The following is a 13,697-nucleotide window of genomic DNA, read 5'->3' as shown; positions in this document are numbered from 1 at the left end:
ACAGGATATCTTTTGTACAACTCAATTTTTGCTGTTAGGCTGGGGAGCAGAGGGACTTTCCTTTTCAAAATGCTCACATTCTGGCAGGAGTTTTTTGATGCAGCTTTTATTTAACAGGTATCATCTTATGATAATATTTTTCTGCTCAAAAGTGGAATCAAGGCAGCACTGGTAGCAAGTACATTCTGTGCCTCCTGATGTATTTCTATGGGTTTATTTTCCCCTTATGTACATTTCTATTCCTTCAAGATGTGCTCTGAGACATTTCCAATTTCACCATTCTGCTTGTCTCATCTAATTCAATTATAAACTGTTCTGGGCAAGGACCAGATCTGAGTTCTGCTTTCAAGTTTCAATATACAACAATTTTGCAAAGTAATCTTTAAAAAAGGTATCATGATGAGGGAAGGAACTTACTTAACTTATCCACAGGGATTTGTCATTGTGAGAAGAGCGTGCCCTGACCTCCCAACTTTCTGCAATGCTGTACCCACAGGCACTTCTACCCCTGCTGGAAATGCTCAGTGTGATAGCAGATTTTGCTTAGGGTTTCCATTAGATGGGGAGAGATTTTTCTTCTCTTTATTTCTTATTTTCCCATTTGCTTCTCTTTCAGGTGTGAACAGAAAAGTCACCTATTCCCTGTCAGACTCTGCAGATGGTTACTTCTCAGTTGACCGGTCATCAGGAATCATTATTTTGGAGCATCCACTTGATAGAGAGCTTCAGTCCTCCTATAACATCACTGTCAAGGCCTCAGATCAAAGCATTGTGCTGACCTTATCCTCGTTTGCCACCGTGACCATTACAGTGCTGGACATTAATGACAACCCTCCCGTGTTCGAAAGAAGAGATTATCTTGTTACAGTACCTGAAGACACCTCACCTGGCACCGAGGTCCTTTCTGTTTTTGCTACAAGCCAGGACATTGGTACAAATGCTGAGATTGCCTATCTCATCAGATCAGGGAACGAGAAAGGGAAGTTTAGGATTAACTCAAAAACAGGTATGTAATGTGGCTCTTTCTTGCAGTGCTAAATTAAAGCATCAGAAAAACATGAATGCTTTGGGGAAGGCTCTTGGACCAAAAGACTTCCAAGGCCACAGACTCACAGCTTGTCATTGTGTAATTAACTACACAGTTAAAAAGCAATTTTAGGTCGGAGAGTGATGTCAGTTACAGTCACACATGGCTGCCCCAGCTCAAGTGGAGAATACTTTTCTCCATTAGTAAGTCTGTCGAAGCCAATATAGATGTGACAACCTATTAGCCAAACTGTGCAAAACACTTCTGAACACTTGCAATATTCACTTGCTTACCGGCTGAGTACAGCCTCAACTGTCTGCCCCTGAGAAAGCATCAGCCAGTGCTACCAGGACCTGTTAGGACCAATTCAGTCCTAATATGTGATTGCCATTTATGTAGCTATATGCAGCTTCCCTGACTTAGGTTGTTCTGATTTGTCTTTTTGATTTCAGCCATGGTTTGGGTTGAGGTCTTTTTGGTTATACATCACAAATTTTAGAAGTCCACCACTGCTTCTCTATGAAAAATACCAAACACAGGTATCATATTTGATGTAAATGGCTCATTTTCCCTGAATTTCCTTAGCGGGATATAGTCTTCATCCTCACTGAGTTTTTATTTCATCAACTGTAACCTGTTTCTTCTATGCTTCCTGTAGTGGATCCCCTTCTTCTCATAGCATTCAGCATGACCAATACAAATCTGACACCTGAGTCTGAGAGCAAAGCAGTCTTGATTTTAAAAGCGGAAGAGGGCACTTCTTTGGGTGCAACTGTAATAGCCAGTAACATGAAAAATCTCAAAATTATGCATTGTGTCATTTCTATAATTGTGTGCAAAAATGGCTCTCCACTCTGCGGAGGCTGCTGCCTCTCATGTCAGGGACTTAACATAACTCTGTGTTGTCTGTCATCTTCATCATGTTGATTAGTGCTAGAAAAATTCAAACATAAACATGCCTAGGCAGCGATACTTAACTTCACATTTGACAATGAAGCCAAGGAAATAAATCAATAAAAACCCATAATGAAGCTTAATCACACAGGAAAAAAAACCCCACCAAAACTAAAACTATATATTATTCATTAATGTGTGACAGCTCCGTTATTATCCGTTTAGAGGCAGGAGCTCAGTTTCCAGACAGCAGAGTGGTGATGTAGCATGCCTGATCAGAGCCTGAAAAATAATGTCCTTGGCACCGTTTATCAGTGGGACCTAACTCTCTGCTAGCCACTTGGAAGCTTCTTGACAGGGCTCCTGCTTTCAGCAAGTCATGCTGAAAGGTGGAATTCATTTGGAGAGAGCCCAGACAAGATTAAGAGGAATAATCTGAGGTCTATAAAATGTGACTTAACAGGAAAGATTGAAGGAACTAAGGCTGTTTAAGCTAGAAAAGAGCACACATGCTGTTAGTTTTCATGCCTATAGAAATTACCTGTGAAGAAGAGGGAAATAAACTGCAGTCCATGCCTAGTCGTAAGAAGTTGTGAATGGGTTTAAATTACATTTGGATTACTTTGGTAAAATTATAGGATGAAATTCCTAGCTGTAATGTATATTAAGGCCTGAAATACATTTCCTAAGAAGGTTAGGAAGCTGATATTGTTGGAGGTTTGTAAGAACACTAGAAATCAGATCATTTCTGTCCTAGAGGGAATCTGGGTGCATGCAGTGAATCAAGTTACAGAGAATCTTAATTTTGGTTGTGTGGTGAAGTAACACAAATATTATAAACCTAGTTGAGTAGGGAAGTCTCTGTTTAATCACTTAAATGATAGACAACTGATTTCTCAGAGGTATTCATATCCTATTCATTTGTATTTAATTCATGAGAAGTTAATTGTGTGGGAGTGAATTTCTGTTGGCTTGTCAGGGCTTATTTCCAGAGTCGGCATCCAGTTCTCCCAAAGGCTCTGTGAATGAGATGGTAAATGGGTGAATATGGCCCCCACTCCTTCATCTATGATCCTCACATAATGAAAGCTCTTTTCATGAGGAACCATTCATTGCCTGCTGCCTTGTAAAGGTCCTTTCTGCAGAGGCAACCCAAGTGCAGTTGGCATCATTCTTTAATCAAAGGACAGCAGTAGAAACCTGAATAAACGTTTTTATTGGATTGGGCAGTCTTACAGTTGGTGTTGTGTGTGTGCCATGGTGATAGATAGCATGCCCTACTGTGTACTACAGTCAAATCCCTCGCCCCGTGGCATCATTTATTTTTTTGCCTGCTGTTGACGTTCCCTCCTTTGCTTCGAAGGAGTGATTTCCATTGTCGAGGCTTTGGATTTCGAGTCGTGCAAGGACTTCTACTTGGTAGTGGAAGCCAAGGACGGGGGCACGCCCGCCCTGAGCGCGGTGACGACGGTGAACGTGAACGTGACGGACGTCAACGACAACGCGCCCACCTTCAGCCAGGCTGTCTACAGCGCCGTCATCAGCGAGGACGCGGCCGTCGGCGACCCCGTGCTCACGGTGAGCGGGGCCACGGAGCCCTCTGCCCCTGAAAAAACTGCTGCACCGCCTAGTTATGATAATTATTACCATTTTCTAGACAGTGCTCTGCATCTGCTACCGCTCCCCAAGCTGCTGTCAGTTCCTCCCCGAAAGAAAGTGGGAGTAGTACCGAGCCTTTCTTTTTAACCCTGTTATGCTGTCAGAGAGCAATGGCGTATTTTAGGTGTTGCATTTCATGAGTCAGCTAGAAAGAAATGGGTTTTAATAGAAAAGCAGAATTCTACTTTCCACTGAAATGCAATCATAGAGTTATAGAGTTGGATGAGATCTTAGAGATCATCTAGTTCCAGCCCCCATGCTGTGTACCTAGACACATTTCACTGCACCAGGCTGCTCAAAACTCCAAATACATAGTATTTGTATAGTCTGGTGTGCAGTGTGCCATCCCCAAACCTCACATAGTCCCATCTTGCAACCTGTGGATCCAGAGAGAGAGTGTTGTATGGAATATTAAGATTAAAATATTCTGTATGTTTTCAGACTAGAATTTTGAAAAGGCCCACGTGAAGCCTTCTAACAAAAACCTGTTGGATTGATGCTTTAGAGGTGTACAGTTCACGTATAACTAGTCTGGTGGAATGTTAAGTTTACTTTTTGGTGTGCTGCACAATTAATGTATCATACAGATCACTTGATATTTGTTTTTCTAATTTTTTTATTCTTCTCTCAAAAAAAGTTGATAGCAGAAGATCTGGACAGTCCTCCCAATGGTCAGATTCATTTTTCCATAGTGAATGGGGATCAAGACAATGAATTTTCAGTTGATCCTGTTTTGGGACTCGTGAAGGTTAAAAAGAAATTGGATAGAGAAAGGGTAAGACATGTGGGACTTCTTAACTTGCAATGACTTACAGATGTTCATCAATATCCACTCTGCTGCTAGCTTATGTTAAAGGGGTTTCTTTTATACTCTGCAGCAATCAGCCTGAGATACTCCAACAGATCTGTCTAGCGTTTCTCCCCTTCTTTCCATGCCAGCCCCGTCCCCAGTGTTTCTGCAGGCCAGCTGCTCTGCTGCCACTCCCACCCTGCACCCTCGCAGCAGCTGGGATTGCATCAGGGGAGAGCAGCAGCCCTGGATTTCTCCCGCGGTGCCAGCAGGAGCTGCTGCTGTGTTAATGAGCTGCCTCCTCTCCCCTGTGCGTGCAAGCACACATGTGCAGCCGTGTGTGCAACAGAGCGCTTACAAAATGCTCCAGATTGTGGCACCGAGCGCCGAGCTGGGACCTCAGCCATTAATTAGCTCTGCAAAACATGCCACTGGGGAGGGGATGTTATGAAGTGCCCAGGCTGTACCAAAAGTGAAAGAGTGCTTCATTAAGTAGGTTCTGCTGCTTTGTTTGCTCACTCCATTATTCATTCAGGATTATTTATCACCATTTTGCCGTAGCTAGCAATTAGCAGCTTTTGGGGAAAAAAACAAACAAATGCAGTTGCCTGTGCTACTAGCAGGGCAGGAGAGTGCTGCATGGCTTCAGAAACCTTGCAGCACAGAAGGAAATCTGTGCCTCCTGCCTCTCAGCAATGCAGCCACAAAACTGGGGAAGCAGATTGCTACCTTCAGAATTTGGGCTCAGCTGCAGAAGCTCTTTACTGGAAGCAAACCTGCTTCTTAAAACAGTGGCAAAAGCCCCTTTCTGTATTATCACTAAAACAGGATTAAATCTTGTTTGGTGGTAGAATGACTTTATCACAGACTGTCTAAAACAGGGGAGTAACAATCGCTGTGCATGTTACAAGGTGGCTGTAACAAAAGCACCGGCTGAGTTCCTTAATATGACTTTTTCTGGTTTCTGAAGTGCAGCTGCATTCAGGCACACACACTTACCCTCACAAGAGTGTGCATGTGTAATGCCAGCTGTGTTAAGTCTGCATTTTCCAAAGTTTCCCTCCGTTAAAATAAGCTGTGATATTGTCTTTTTCTTTGCTTCCTTGGCGCATTTCCTAGACACAGGTGTTTCTGACCCCTTCAGGGAGAATTATATATGATGCTCCATCTGCTGTAGATCCCCAAAGGTAGTGCTGACTCCCAGGATTCAGTGGTTTAAGGGGACTTATTTCCAGAGCTGTAATCACACAGAGACCATGACTTTTGCCATCTACCTTTCTGGGATACATTAAAATGAAAGCAAACGTAGAAAAAAAAAATGGGAAAGATTCTACAAAACTCTCTGGTTTTAGCTAGCAGTGGAAATTACGGTTAAAAAACAGATTAATTCTCTTACTCAAGTTTCTCGACTTTCAGGATTCCTCTTCCCTCCTGTGTCACTTTGCCCCCTCCAAATCACAGTCCATCTCCTCCATACAACCCCCCAAAAACATGTTCCCTTTTGCTTTGTATTGGTCCCACATCCCAGAAGAGCCCCCTTATTTTGTGTGCTCGGTCTGAGCTCCTCCCTACCACAAAAAAAGCTGTCATTTTTCAATGGTTTTTGGATTTCCTTCCCTCCCACACCCTTCCCAACAAAGCCCCTTTAACATTATCTTCTTCCCCGCTGCAGGGGCATGCATTTCCCCTTTCCAGCCCCGCACTGAGAGGGTGGAGCAGAGTGTTGTATCTGGCATCTTTCGCCCTTCTCTTGCTCCGCTGTGGGAGGATTCAGGGGCAGACATGTCAGCAGCTTTCCCTGCGGAGCAAGGAGCAATATACAGTAAAAAGCAGTTGTAAGACCTGAGGAAGCCAACATAAGGATGTAGTTCGGAAAATCCAACTGTCATCCCTAAACTGTGCATAGACAGAGCTTTTGCAAGTTGTCACATATGCTCACACCTCACACACGGGCACATATGTGTGTAGAGGGCCTGTGGATGATGCACTGAACCGCCTGCACTGCGCTGTTTGGGTCTGCTGCAAAAAAGCAGACTCGAGCCCACTTATCTTCCCCAGAGCGGTGGATAATATTCTGTTGCTACAGAGACTGTTGTCCCTCGTACTCCCAAATGTTTTCCAGTGTGTTTAAGCCAACTGCCTGTGAACTTTTTCTTGGCTCTCCATCGCCGCTTTAGAAACAGTATGTGTCAAACTGATGCTGGCTCTAATAAGCAATTTATATAATATCTGGGAAACCAACTGTAAGATAAATAGAATCAGGTCACTTATCCCAGCGGGCACCTAGGAGAGATGAAAATGTAAGCTTACAGGACTAATAGCTGAGTTCAGATATTATCTGTCTCTTGTTTTCTGTCTGCCCTTTTGTTTCAGGAATGCTTTATCTGATGAAGTTATTTTAATACAATGAAGCTGTTATGTTTATTGGTAGCCTTTTAAAACAGAAGTTGGGGCACAATTTGGCAATGAACAGGATAATGTTATACTAAGGGCAGGAAGGTAATGAGCTTTCCTTAGAATATGGAAGGTGGTGCATTGAATGTAAAGAACCTGGGTTAAAATTTAGGACCATTTTCACAATGATTTAATGTTTTCACCTTTTTTCAGATATCTGGTTATTCATTAGTTGTCCAGGCAAGAGACAGTGGTACCCCTCCTTTGTCTTCATCTGTGACAGTCAATGTGGACATTTCTGATGTGAATGATAACAGCCCTGTGTTTACTCCAGCTAACTACACAGCTGTAATTCAAGTAAGTTTATCCTACACATCAAAAACTTCCCTGACTTCTAAAATGCAGGGGCATTTGGTTTCAGTTAAGTACCTTTTGATGATCTCTCTGCAAAACATGTATCAAGTGATCTTATCTAAAGGAAAAATATAAACAAATCTTTCTTGAGTCTTTTGGTAAGTTTCTGTTTGTTGAGGCTCCTTAACCGCAGCATCTCTCACACATTTTAACGTTCATCCCTGCTGCACCAGGTACTCCAACCTCAAAATGTCTGCTCTGGGATAAGTTCACACTTCTTTATACCTTGCTCTGGGTGTGAGTCTTGACTTTTAGTCAGTCCTGATCAGGCAGAGTATCAGAGGGAGCCCAGCAGGCCCTGGAGGTGTGGCGAGTACCTTCATCTCTGCCGCTGGTCCGCGGGGCGTAAGCGGTGTCAACAAAACTCAGCTTGTGAAATGCCAGCTTGGGCAAAGAGCGTTCAGTTGAATATTCACGATAGAAAAATGTGATATTTTATGGTTGCAATGTGTATCATTTTAATCCTTTTCTTTATACGCTGTGTATATGTGTAAAGGAAAATAAACCAGTGGGCACAAGCATTTTGCAGCTGGTAGTGACAGACAAAGACTCTTTTCACAATGGCCCCCCTTTTACCTTCACCATCCTCACTGGCAATGAAGAGGAGGAGTTTACACTGGACCCTCATGGCGTTTTGAGGTCTGCAGTCATCTTCAAGCACATGGTCTCAACCGAGTATGTGCTCTGCGTGCAGGTAAGGCTTGATTTTTACATCTGCGCTCTACACTGAAACAAAAAAACCTCTTAGTGGTAGGTAACCTGTACTTTGCCTGTATGGGTTGTTTTTAATGGGCTGTATTCTACAAGTAAATACCACACATTCCAGTTTGCAAATGCACAATGCAGGATATTTTCTTTGATGTTCTTAAACCTGGTTTCATATAAATATAAATAGGTAGCCAGCCACCTTTCCAATTTCCTTGGCATGAAATGAATTTTCTGAGCAGCGACCGTTATGGTTTAAGATTTTCATCATTTCTTTCTGTAGCTAAGGAAGGAAAATGAGAAAAAATGCATTATATACATATAAATACACCCAGAACAAGTGACTGCAAAATACTGCTTTAGGAACGAAAATAATTTCTGCTTTTAAGTCATAAACTTAATCATAAATTTTTGGAAGCCTTCCAAGAATTCATGAAATCACATTTCCAAGGTCAACTTAACTTTTAAAGAATGTCAAAATAAGACATGCAATAGAAGTCCAGCTCAAACTTAGCTTTAGAATAATCGTTGAGAAGCTTTGTAACCAGGGTAATTTTGATTGCCAAAACCTGTAAATCCAAAAGTAATTTGTCCACATTTCTCAGGTCTGCCAGAGAAGATGTATTAGGGTTCAATAAATATGCAGGTCTAGGGAATGAACCTCTTCACTGAAATGAGTCAGGGTCCCATAAGCTGTGTCTGAAACTCTTGCTTCCTCCACTTGCTTTGCTGGGGTTGGTCTCTCTAAGCACAGCCTGTCTATTCCTTTACAAGCACATTTAATGATGTTCACAGCAGTAGTATCCTTAGAGGCAATTGTTGGTTACAATTCACAAAGTATAGTCTCTGATGCTAACTAAGTTCAAATCAAAGTTTTACAAGTTTGCCATTTAATATCCTTGAAACCTATTTTTGAGCCTTGTAGGGAAATAAAAAATCATCACCTTTCTTTCTTACTATGCCTTAATAGTAAGATTAATAGTTACTTAGTAGTAACATATCCTGCTTTCAGGGTCATTTGCTAGCCAGAGTTGTAGTGTAGCCAAAACTGGGCATAAGAGTTAAATTTGAGCAGCATCCTCCAGGTTTAGAGATCCATATATTTCATATAAATGAAATACTAGACAGACCACCATGTCTGAGATGCACCAACGTGCTCAGAAAACCATGCTGTTGGATTATGGAGGCATGATTTCTCCCAGTATTATTTTCTGCAGGGATTTCTGCAGTGAAAACATATTTTATAGTTTCCTGTTGTGTTTAGACCATAGAAGTGTTTCTTTCCATCCATATGTGCCAGAATGCTGCTTTCTCTTTTCCACTATCAGGTTTCTCCCCTGTATTAGGTTTATTAAGAATTAATGTTACAATAGGAAATGGAATGAGACCTAATCTCTTCTCTATGTACATGGGCATTTGTCTGCACATATATATAAAATATTTTTAAATATTCCACACAGCTCTTTTAGGAGTGAAGATTAATAAATTTTAGAGTGTCTTAGAGTTACTAATCTGCTCCTAGTAGTGTCCATATTACTGTTGTCATCCTCCCATTTTTTCCTCCAACTTGTAAATTTTCCTCCCATGTCCAAATACAAAGGTCTTTAAACATGTCCTATATCTCTGCCTAGTGGCAGTTTAGTCTTCTGTTCTTCTCTGAAGCCAATAAATGTGTGGAGCACTATATCGTAATAGGGACTACAATAAAACATTTTTCTTATTGTAGGAAAGGACCCTGATTCAAGTTTGCACACCTTTCTGTCAAGATGGCCTTGGGTTTTTTGTCATACTTGGTCTTTTGCTCTCTATAAAAAAAGTGCAAATGATGCTATAATACCTGCTCTGGGTCATCCAGTCATCTTTCCAACTGCAGTGCTGCTCTCATATTTTATCATTGGTAACAGCACAAGCACCTATTTCATTTTGGGAGGATGATAAATTTTATGTCAAGCATGTTTCTCAGTTGCTTCAGGTAAAGAAGGGCAGAATGCTATAGAAAAATTCTGAACTCCCTCACATCCACACAAACTAAGCAGGGTGTGGAGTGCTTTGGAGTGCACCAAGCAATGCAGAAGGCTGATATTTCACTGGAATTCAGTCTCTTCTCCAGGGTAGAAGTGAGCCCAAACTGTGTTTGGAGCAGAATATACCACGCTGTTGGTATATTCTCCGCTGTTAAGATGACAAGTGATAGCTGTGGGATCCTGGGAACATTTCAGTTTGAGTAATGAGACATTCTACTGACACATTTCTCTCTGCAATCCACTTAGAGATCAGTGCTTCCCTAAAGAGTTTGTAAGTTCCACTGCTAGAAATGGCTGAGACACTTCTTTACATATGTATTTGGCAAATGCATTTGAGCATTCTTTTGAGAATTTCTTTCCAGAATTACTGATGCTGTGAGAACATACATAGCAAGAAGTTACGGTTGCAGGCTGTGTTCCATGTGTGTTTTTATTTCTTTTTTTTTCTTTCTTTTTTTTTTTTTCCTGAATTACATTAGGCAAAGGACTCTGGGAAGCCTCAGCAGGTTTCCCATACCTACGTTCAGGTGAGGGTTATTGAAGAGAGCATTCACAAACCAACCGCCATTCCACTGGAGATTTTCATTGTCACCATGGAAGATGATTTTCCTGGGGGAGTCATTGGGAAAATTCATGCCACAGATCAGGATGTGTACGATGTCCTCACGTACACACTAAAATCAGAGCAGAAAAGTTTGTTCAAGGTCAACAGCCACGACGGGAAGATCATCGCCCTCGGAGGGCTGGATAACGGCAAGTACGTCCTGAACGTCTCCGTGAGCGACGGCCGCTTCCAGGTGCCCATCGATGTTGTGGTGCACGTGGAGCAGCTGCTGCAGGAGATGCTGCAGAACACGGTCACCATCCGCTTCGAGAACGTCTCCCCGGAAGACTTCGTGGGTCTGCACATGCACGGGTTCAGGCGCACCCTGCGCAACGCGGTGCTCTCCCAGAAGCAGGACAGCCTGCACATCATCAGCATCCAGCCGGTGGCGGGCAGCAGCCAGCTCGACATGCTCTTCGCCGTTCAGATGCACAGCGGTGGCTTCTATAAGCCTGCCTATTTGATTCAGAAGCTCACCAATGCGAGGAGACACTTGGAAAATGTGATTCGTATTTCTGCTATCTTGGAGAAGAATTGCTCCGGACTGGATTGTCAGGAACAACACTGTGAGCAAAGCCTGTCTATTGATTCGCATTCCCTGATGACTTACAGCACGGCGCGAATTAGTTTTGTGTGTCCCCGCTTTTACAGGAATGTGCGCTGCATGTGCAATGGTGAGTACTGCCCCCTCTTCCCCTCCCATCGCTGCACATTATGCTATAGGATCCATTTTATTCCTCTGATGCAGATTAGAAGGGGCATTTCAATTCAGTCCGCTAAAGCACGACTGGCTGATGCCTTGTGGGAATTGATTTCTCAGACTCGGGAAGAATTGTTCGTGTTTACTGATGTAAATGGAAGTTTATGAACTTTGGCCTTTTACGACAAAGACCACTTTCCTGGAGGCTCTGCAATCAGCCAGCTTCCAGGGGAGGGGAAGGAGTGGGAGAGGAAGGACCAGGAAAGGGAGGGATGTAGTTTCCCAGTCAGTTGGTGCCACCACTGGAATAAACCTGGATTGTGACTGCAGCAGAGCAGCCTGTTCTCCAGCAATGCACCAGCAGTCTCCAAGGAAAAGCCCTGACCTAAGCCGGGCAGGTGGAAAGGCCTTTCTCAGTCCCATTGTTGCAGACAGCCACAGAAACCAATGAAGTATTTTATTAGCAAGTGCTTTTCCTGACCTTTAATGCTGCAGTAGGTGACAGGGTGAGTTTCAGGCTGCTCCACACTTTGGCAGAGATTTCACATGGGCATACGACAAATAGACTCGCGAGCCAAGCTTCTGTACGATTCTGCACTTGGATTTTAAAACCTCGGGCAGTTATAATACTGGCTCTGTTTCTTTTGTTTGCCAGGCTATTTGCTCCTCATTCCACTTCATTTAAGAGCAGAGAAAAAAGCTGCTGTAAAATCAATACATCTAAGTCTCCCTCATCTTAAGCACACATGCGCACACACACAGAGCAATACAAGAATTCAGCAGCCATATCCCTCAATAACCAACCTTTATTTCTGCAGCAGTCAGCAGGGCTTCATGTTTTACCACTGACCTCGGTGGGGATGAAAATAGGCATAAATTGCATAAAACTTAACCAGAAATCATTTTTTTTCCTGTGGCACATGGATAATAGTGGCAAAGAAGTTCGATTCTGAAAAAATACCATGATCTCTATCTGAGGTACATTCAAGAGCAGACTATCTGTCCACTTTTTAACTAAGAGTCTTATAAGTTTCAAATAGACATGTCTATCATAACAATAGTCAGCATTTTGTTACACATGAAAGGCTCTGAAGTAAAGGATTTTCACAGATTTAAAAGGGACAATGCTGCAGTATCCTCCAGTCAGATCCAGGAGCCAGTGTGGGAACACTGTCTGCCAAACTTCTTTATATTCTCTAAATTAAAATTTAGTCTCACTTTTGTATCAAGAAATCACAAATCCTCATCTCCATGGGGATACTGATAGTCCTCACAGTCAGAAATTGGTTTTCTGGCAGCCAAAATTTTCACTGTTTATCATTTCATTTCACTACCTATTAAAGTCAATAATGATGTATTATTCCCTCTGCCTCATAATCCCTTAGCTTAACTCCAAAAAAGGGACTTTGCAGTGCAGCACAGTTCGGACCCAGCAGCTCTCCTGGCACAGCAAGCTTGCAATGGAAGCACAGAAATTCAGCTGGGACAGCGATTTCCAAATTCTTCTGTCATGTACCAGTCAGTCCTCCAAATGGATGGCAGGCTGCTGGAGGGGCACTGTGGTTCTGGGAGTGACTGTAGCCCTCAGCCTCTGGGCCATTTATCACGGCCTTGAAGACTGCTGTGTGGGAACATGTGAAACAGGCAGCTTGTCCTGGTCTTGCTGAAAAGCTGGAGGGTTCCCACTGCTCCCCTTTGAGCTGCTAAGTGGGGATTTCCCATGGGGGATCCCCACGGTTTGGGGTCAGGTTGAGCACATCCAGCCTGCCATACAGCCTGTAGTAAAAAGTTGTCCAGAGCTGCTGAGGTAGAGTTGCCAAAGAGGTGAACACCTTGGTGTCTGTTACTTGCACAGAAATAATACACCTTGTTGGGAAGCAAAAATTCATGCTTTGGGCCTTCTCCTCATTAGTCAATGCTTAATCCTCTTCTACTGTTTTTAAATAAAAGAACCACAGAAAATATTTTGGTATTTAGGTAAACACACTGTGATTTCTCACGTAGGAGATAACACAGACTTGTGAGAGCATAATAGAGAATGTATGGGTAGTTTTGCTTTCATGAAAGCTAAAGACTAGAGTAAAAGAGTTAGAAAGATGCAATACTTCTTCCATCAGTAGTTCTTATAAATAAATGCACAGATGCTGCAATTCTGGAAAAAGTGCACAGATTTGTTTTGGCTTGTTTAACTAGACAGCATTAGCAAGATATTAGCATTGTAATAAAAGTCTTACACTTCCTTTGTTGCTAAAATAGTTCCACATGCAGTAAATATTAATACCTTGAATTATGAAAGAGCCATTAAAATCCTGCATGTGTCCAGAGATCTGATTCAATTATGGCCCAGAAAGCTTGAGTTTGAGCTAATTCACTCATTCTTGAAATATGTATCATACTTGGAGTGTTTCTGTCCACTGGCAGATGTCACAGATATGCACAATTTATGCATGCCAGCTGTGCATAACTTACCTAGATTACTTTTGTGA

General features: G+C 42.5%; 1 protein-coding gene across 4 annotated transcripts in view; it reads left to right on the top strand.

Annotated features, from left to right (window-relative positions):
* Positions 1–13,697, top strand: part of FAT3 (FAT atypical cadherin 3) — a gene marked incomplete at both ends in the record, with an annotated part of 305,089 nt that overhangs the window by 255,906 nt on the left and 35,486 nt on the right. For all 4 annotated transcript variants that reach the window (XM_084226346.1, XM_084226344.1, XM_084226345.1 and 1 more), the window contains 6 exons: positions 617–1,006; positions 3,285–3,499; positions 4,218–4,355; positions 6,978–7,121; positions 7,675–7,872; positions 10,387–11,185. In XM_084226346.1, coding sequence (XP_084082472.1) covers positions 617–1,006; positions 3,285–3,499; positions 4,218–4,355; positions 6,978–7,121; positions 7,675–7,872; positions 10,387–11,185 — 1,884 coding nt within the window. The remainder of the gene's footprint in view (positions 1–616; positions 1,007–3,284; positions 3,500–4,217; positions 4,356–6,977; positions 7,122–7,674; positions 7,873–10,386; positions 11,186–13,697) is intronic.

This window comes from Fringilla coelebs (genome assembly GCF_963513975.1).
Source record: "Fringilla coelebs genome assembly, chromosome: 2".
NCBI lineage: Eukaryota > Metazoa > Chordata > Aves > Passeriformes > Fringillidae > Fringilla > Fringilla coelebs.
Note: the sequence above shows the minus strand (reverse complement) of the source record. Positions and strands in the feature narration are given on the sequence as shown.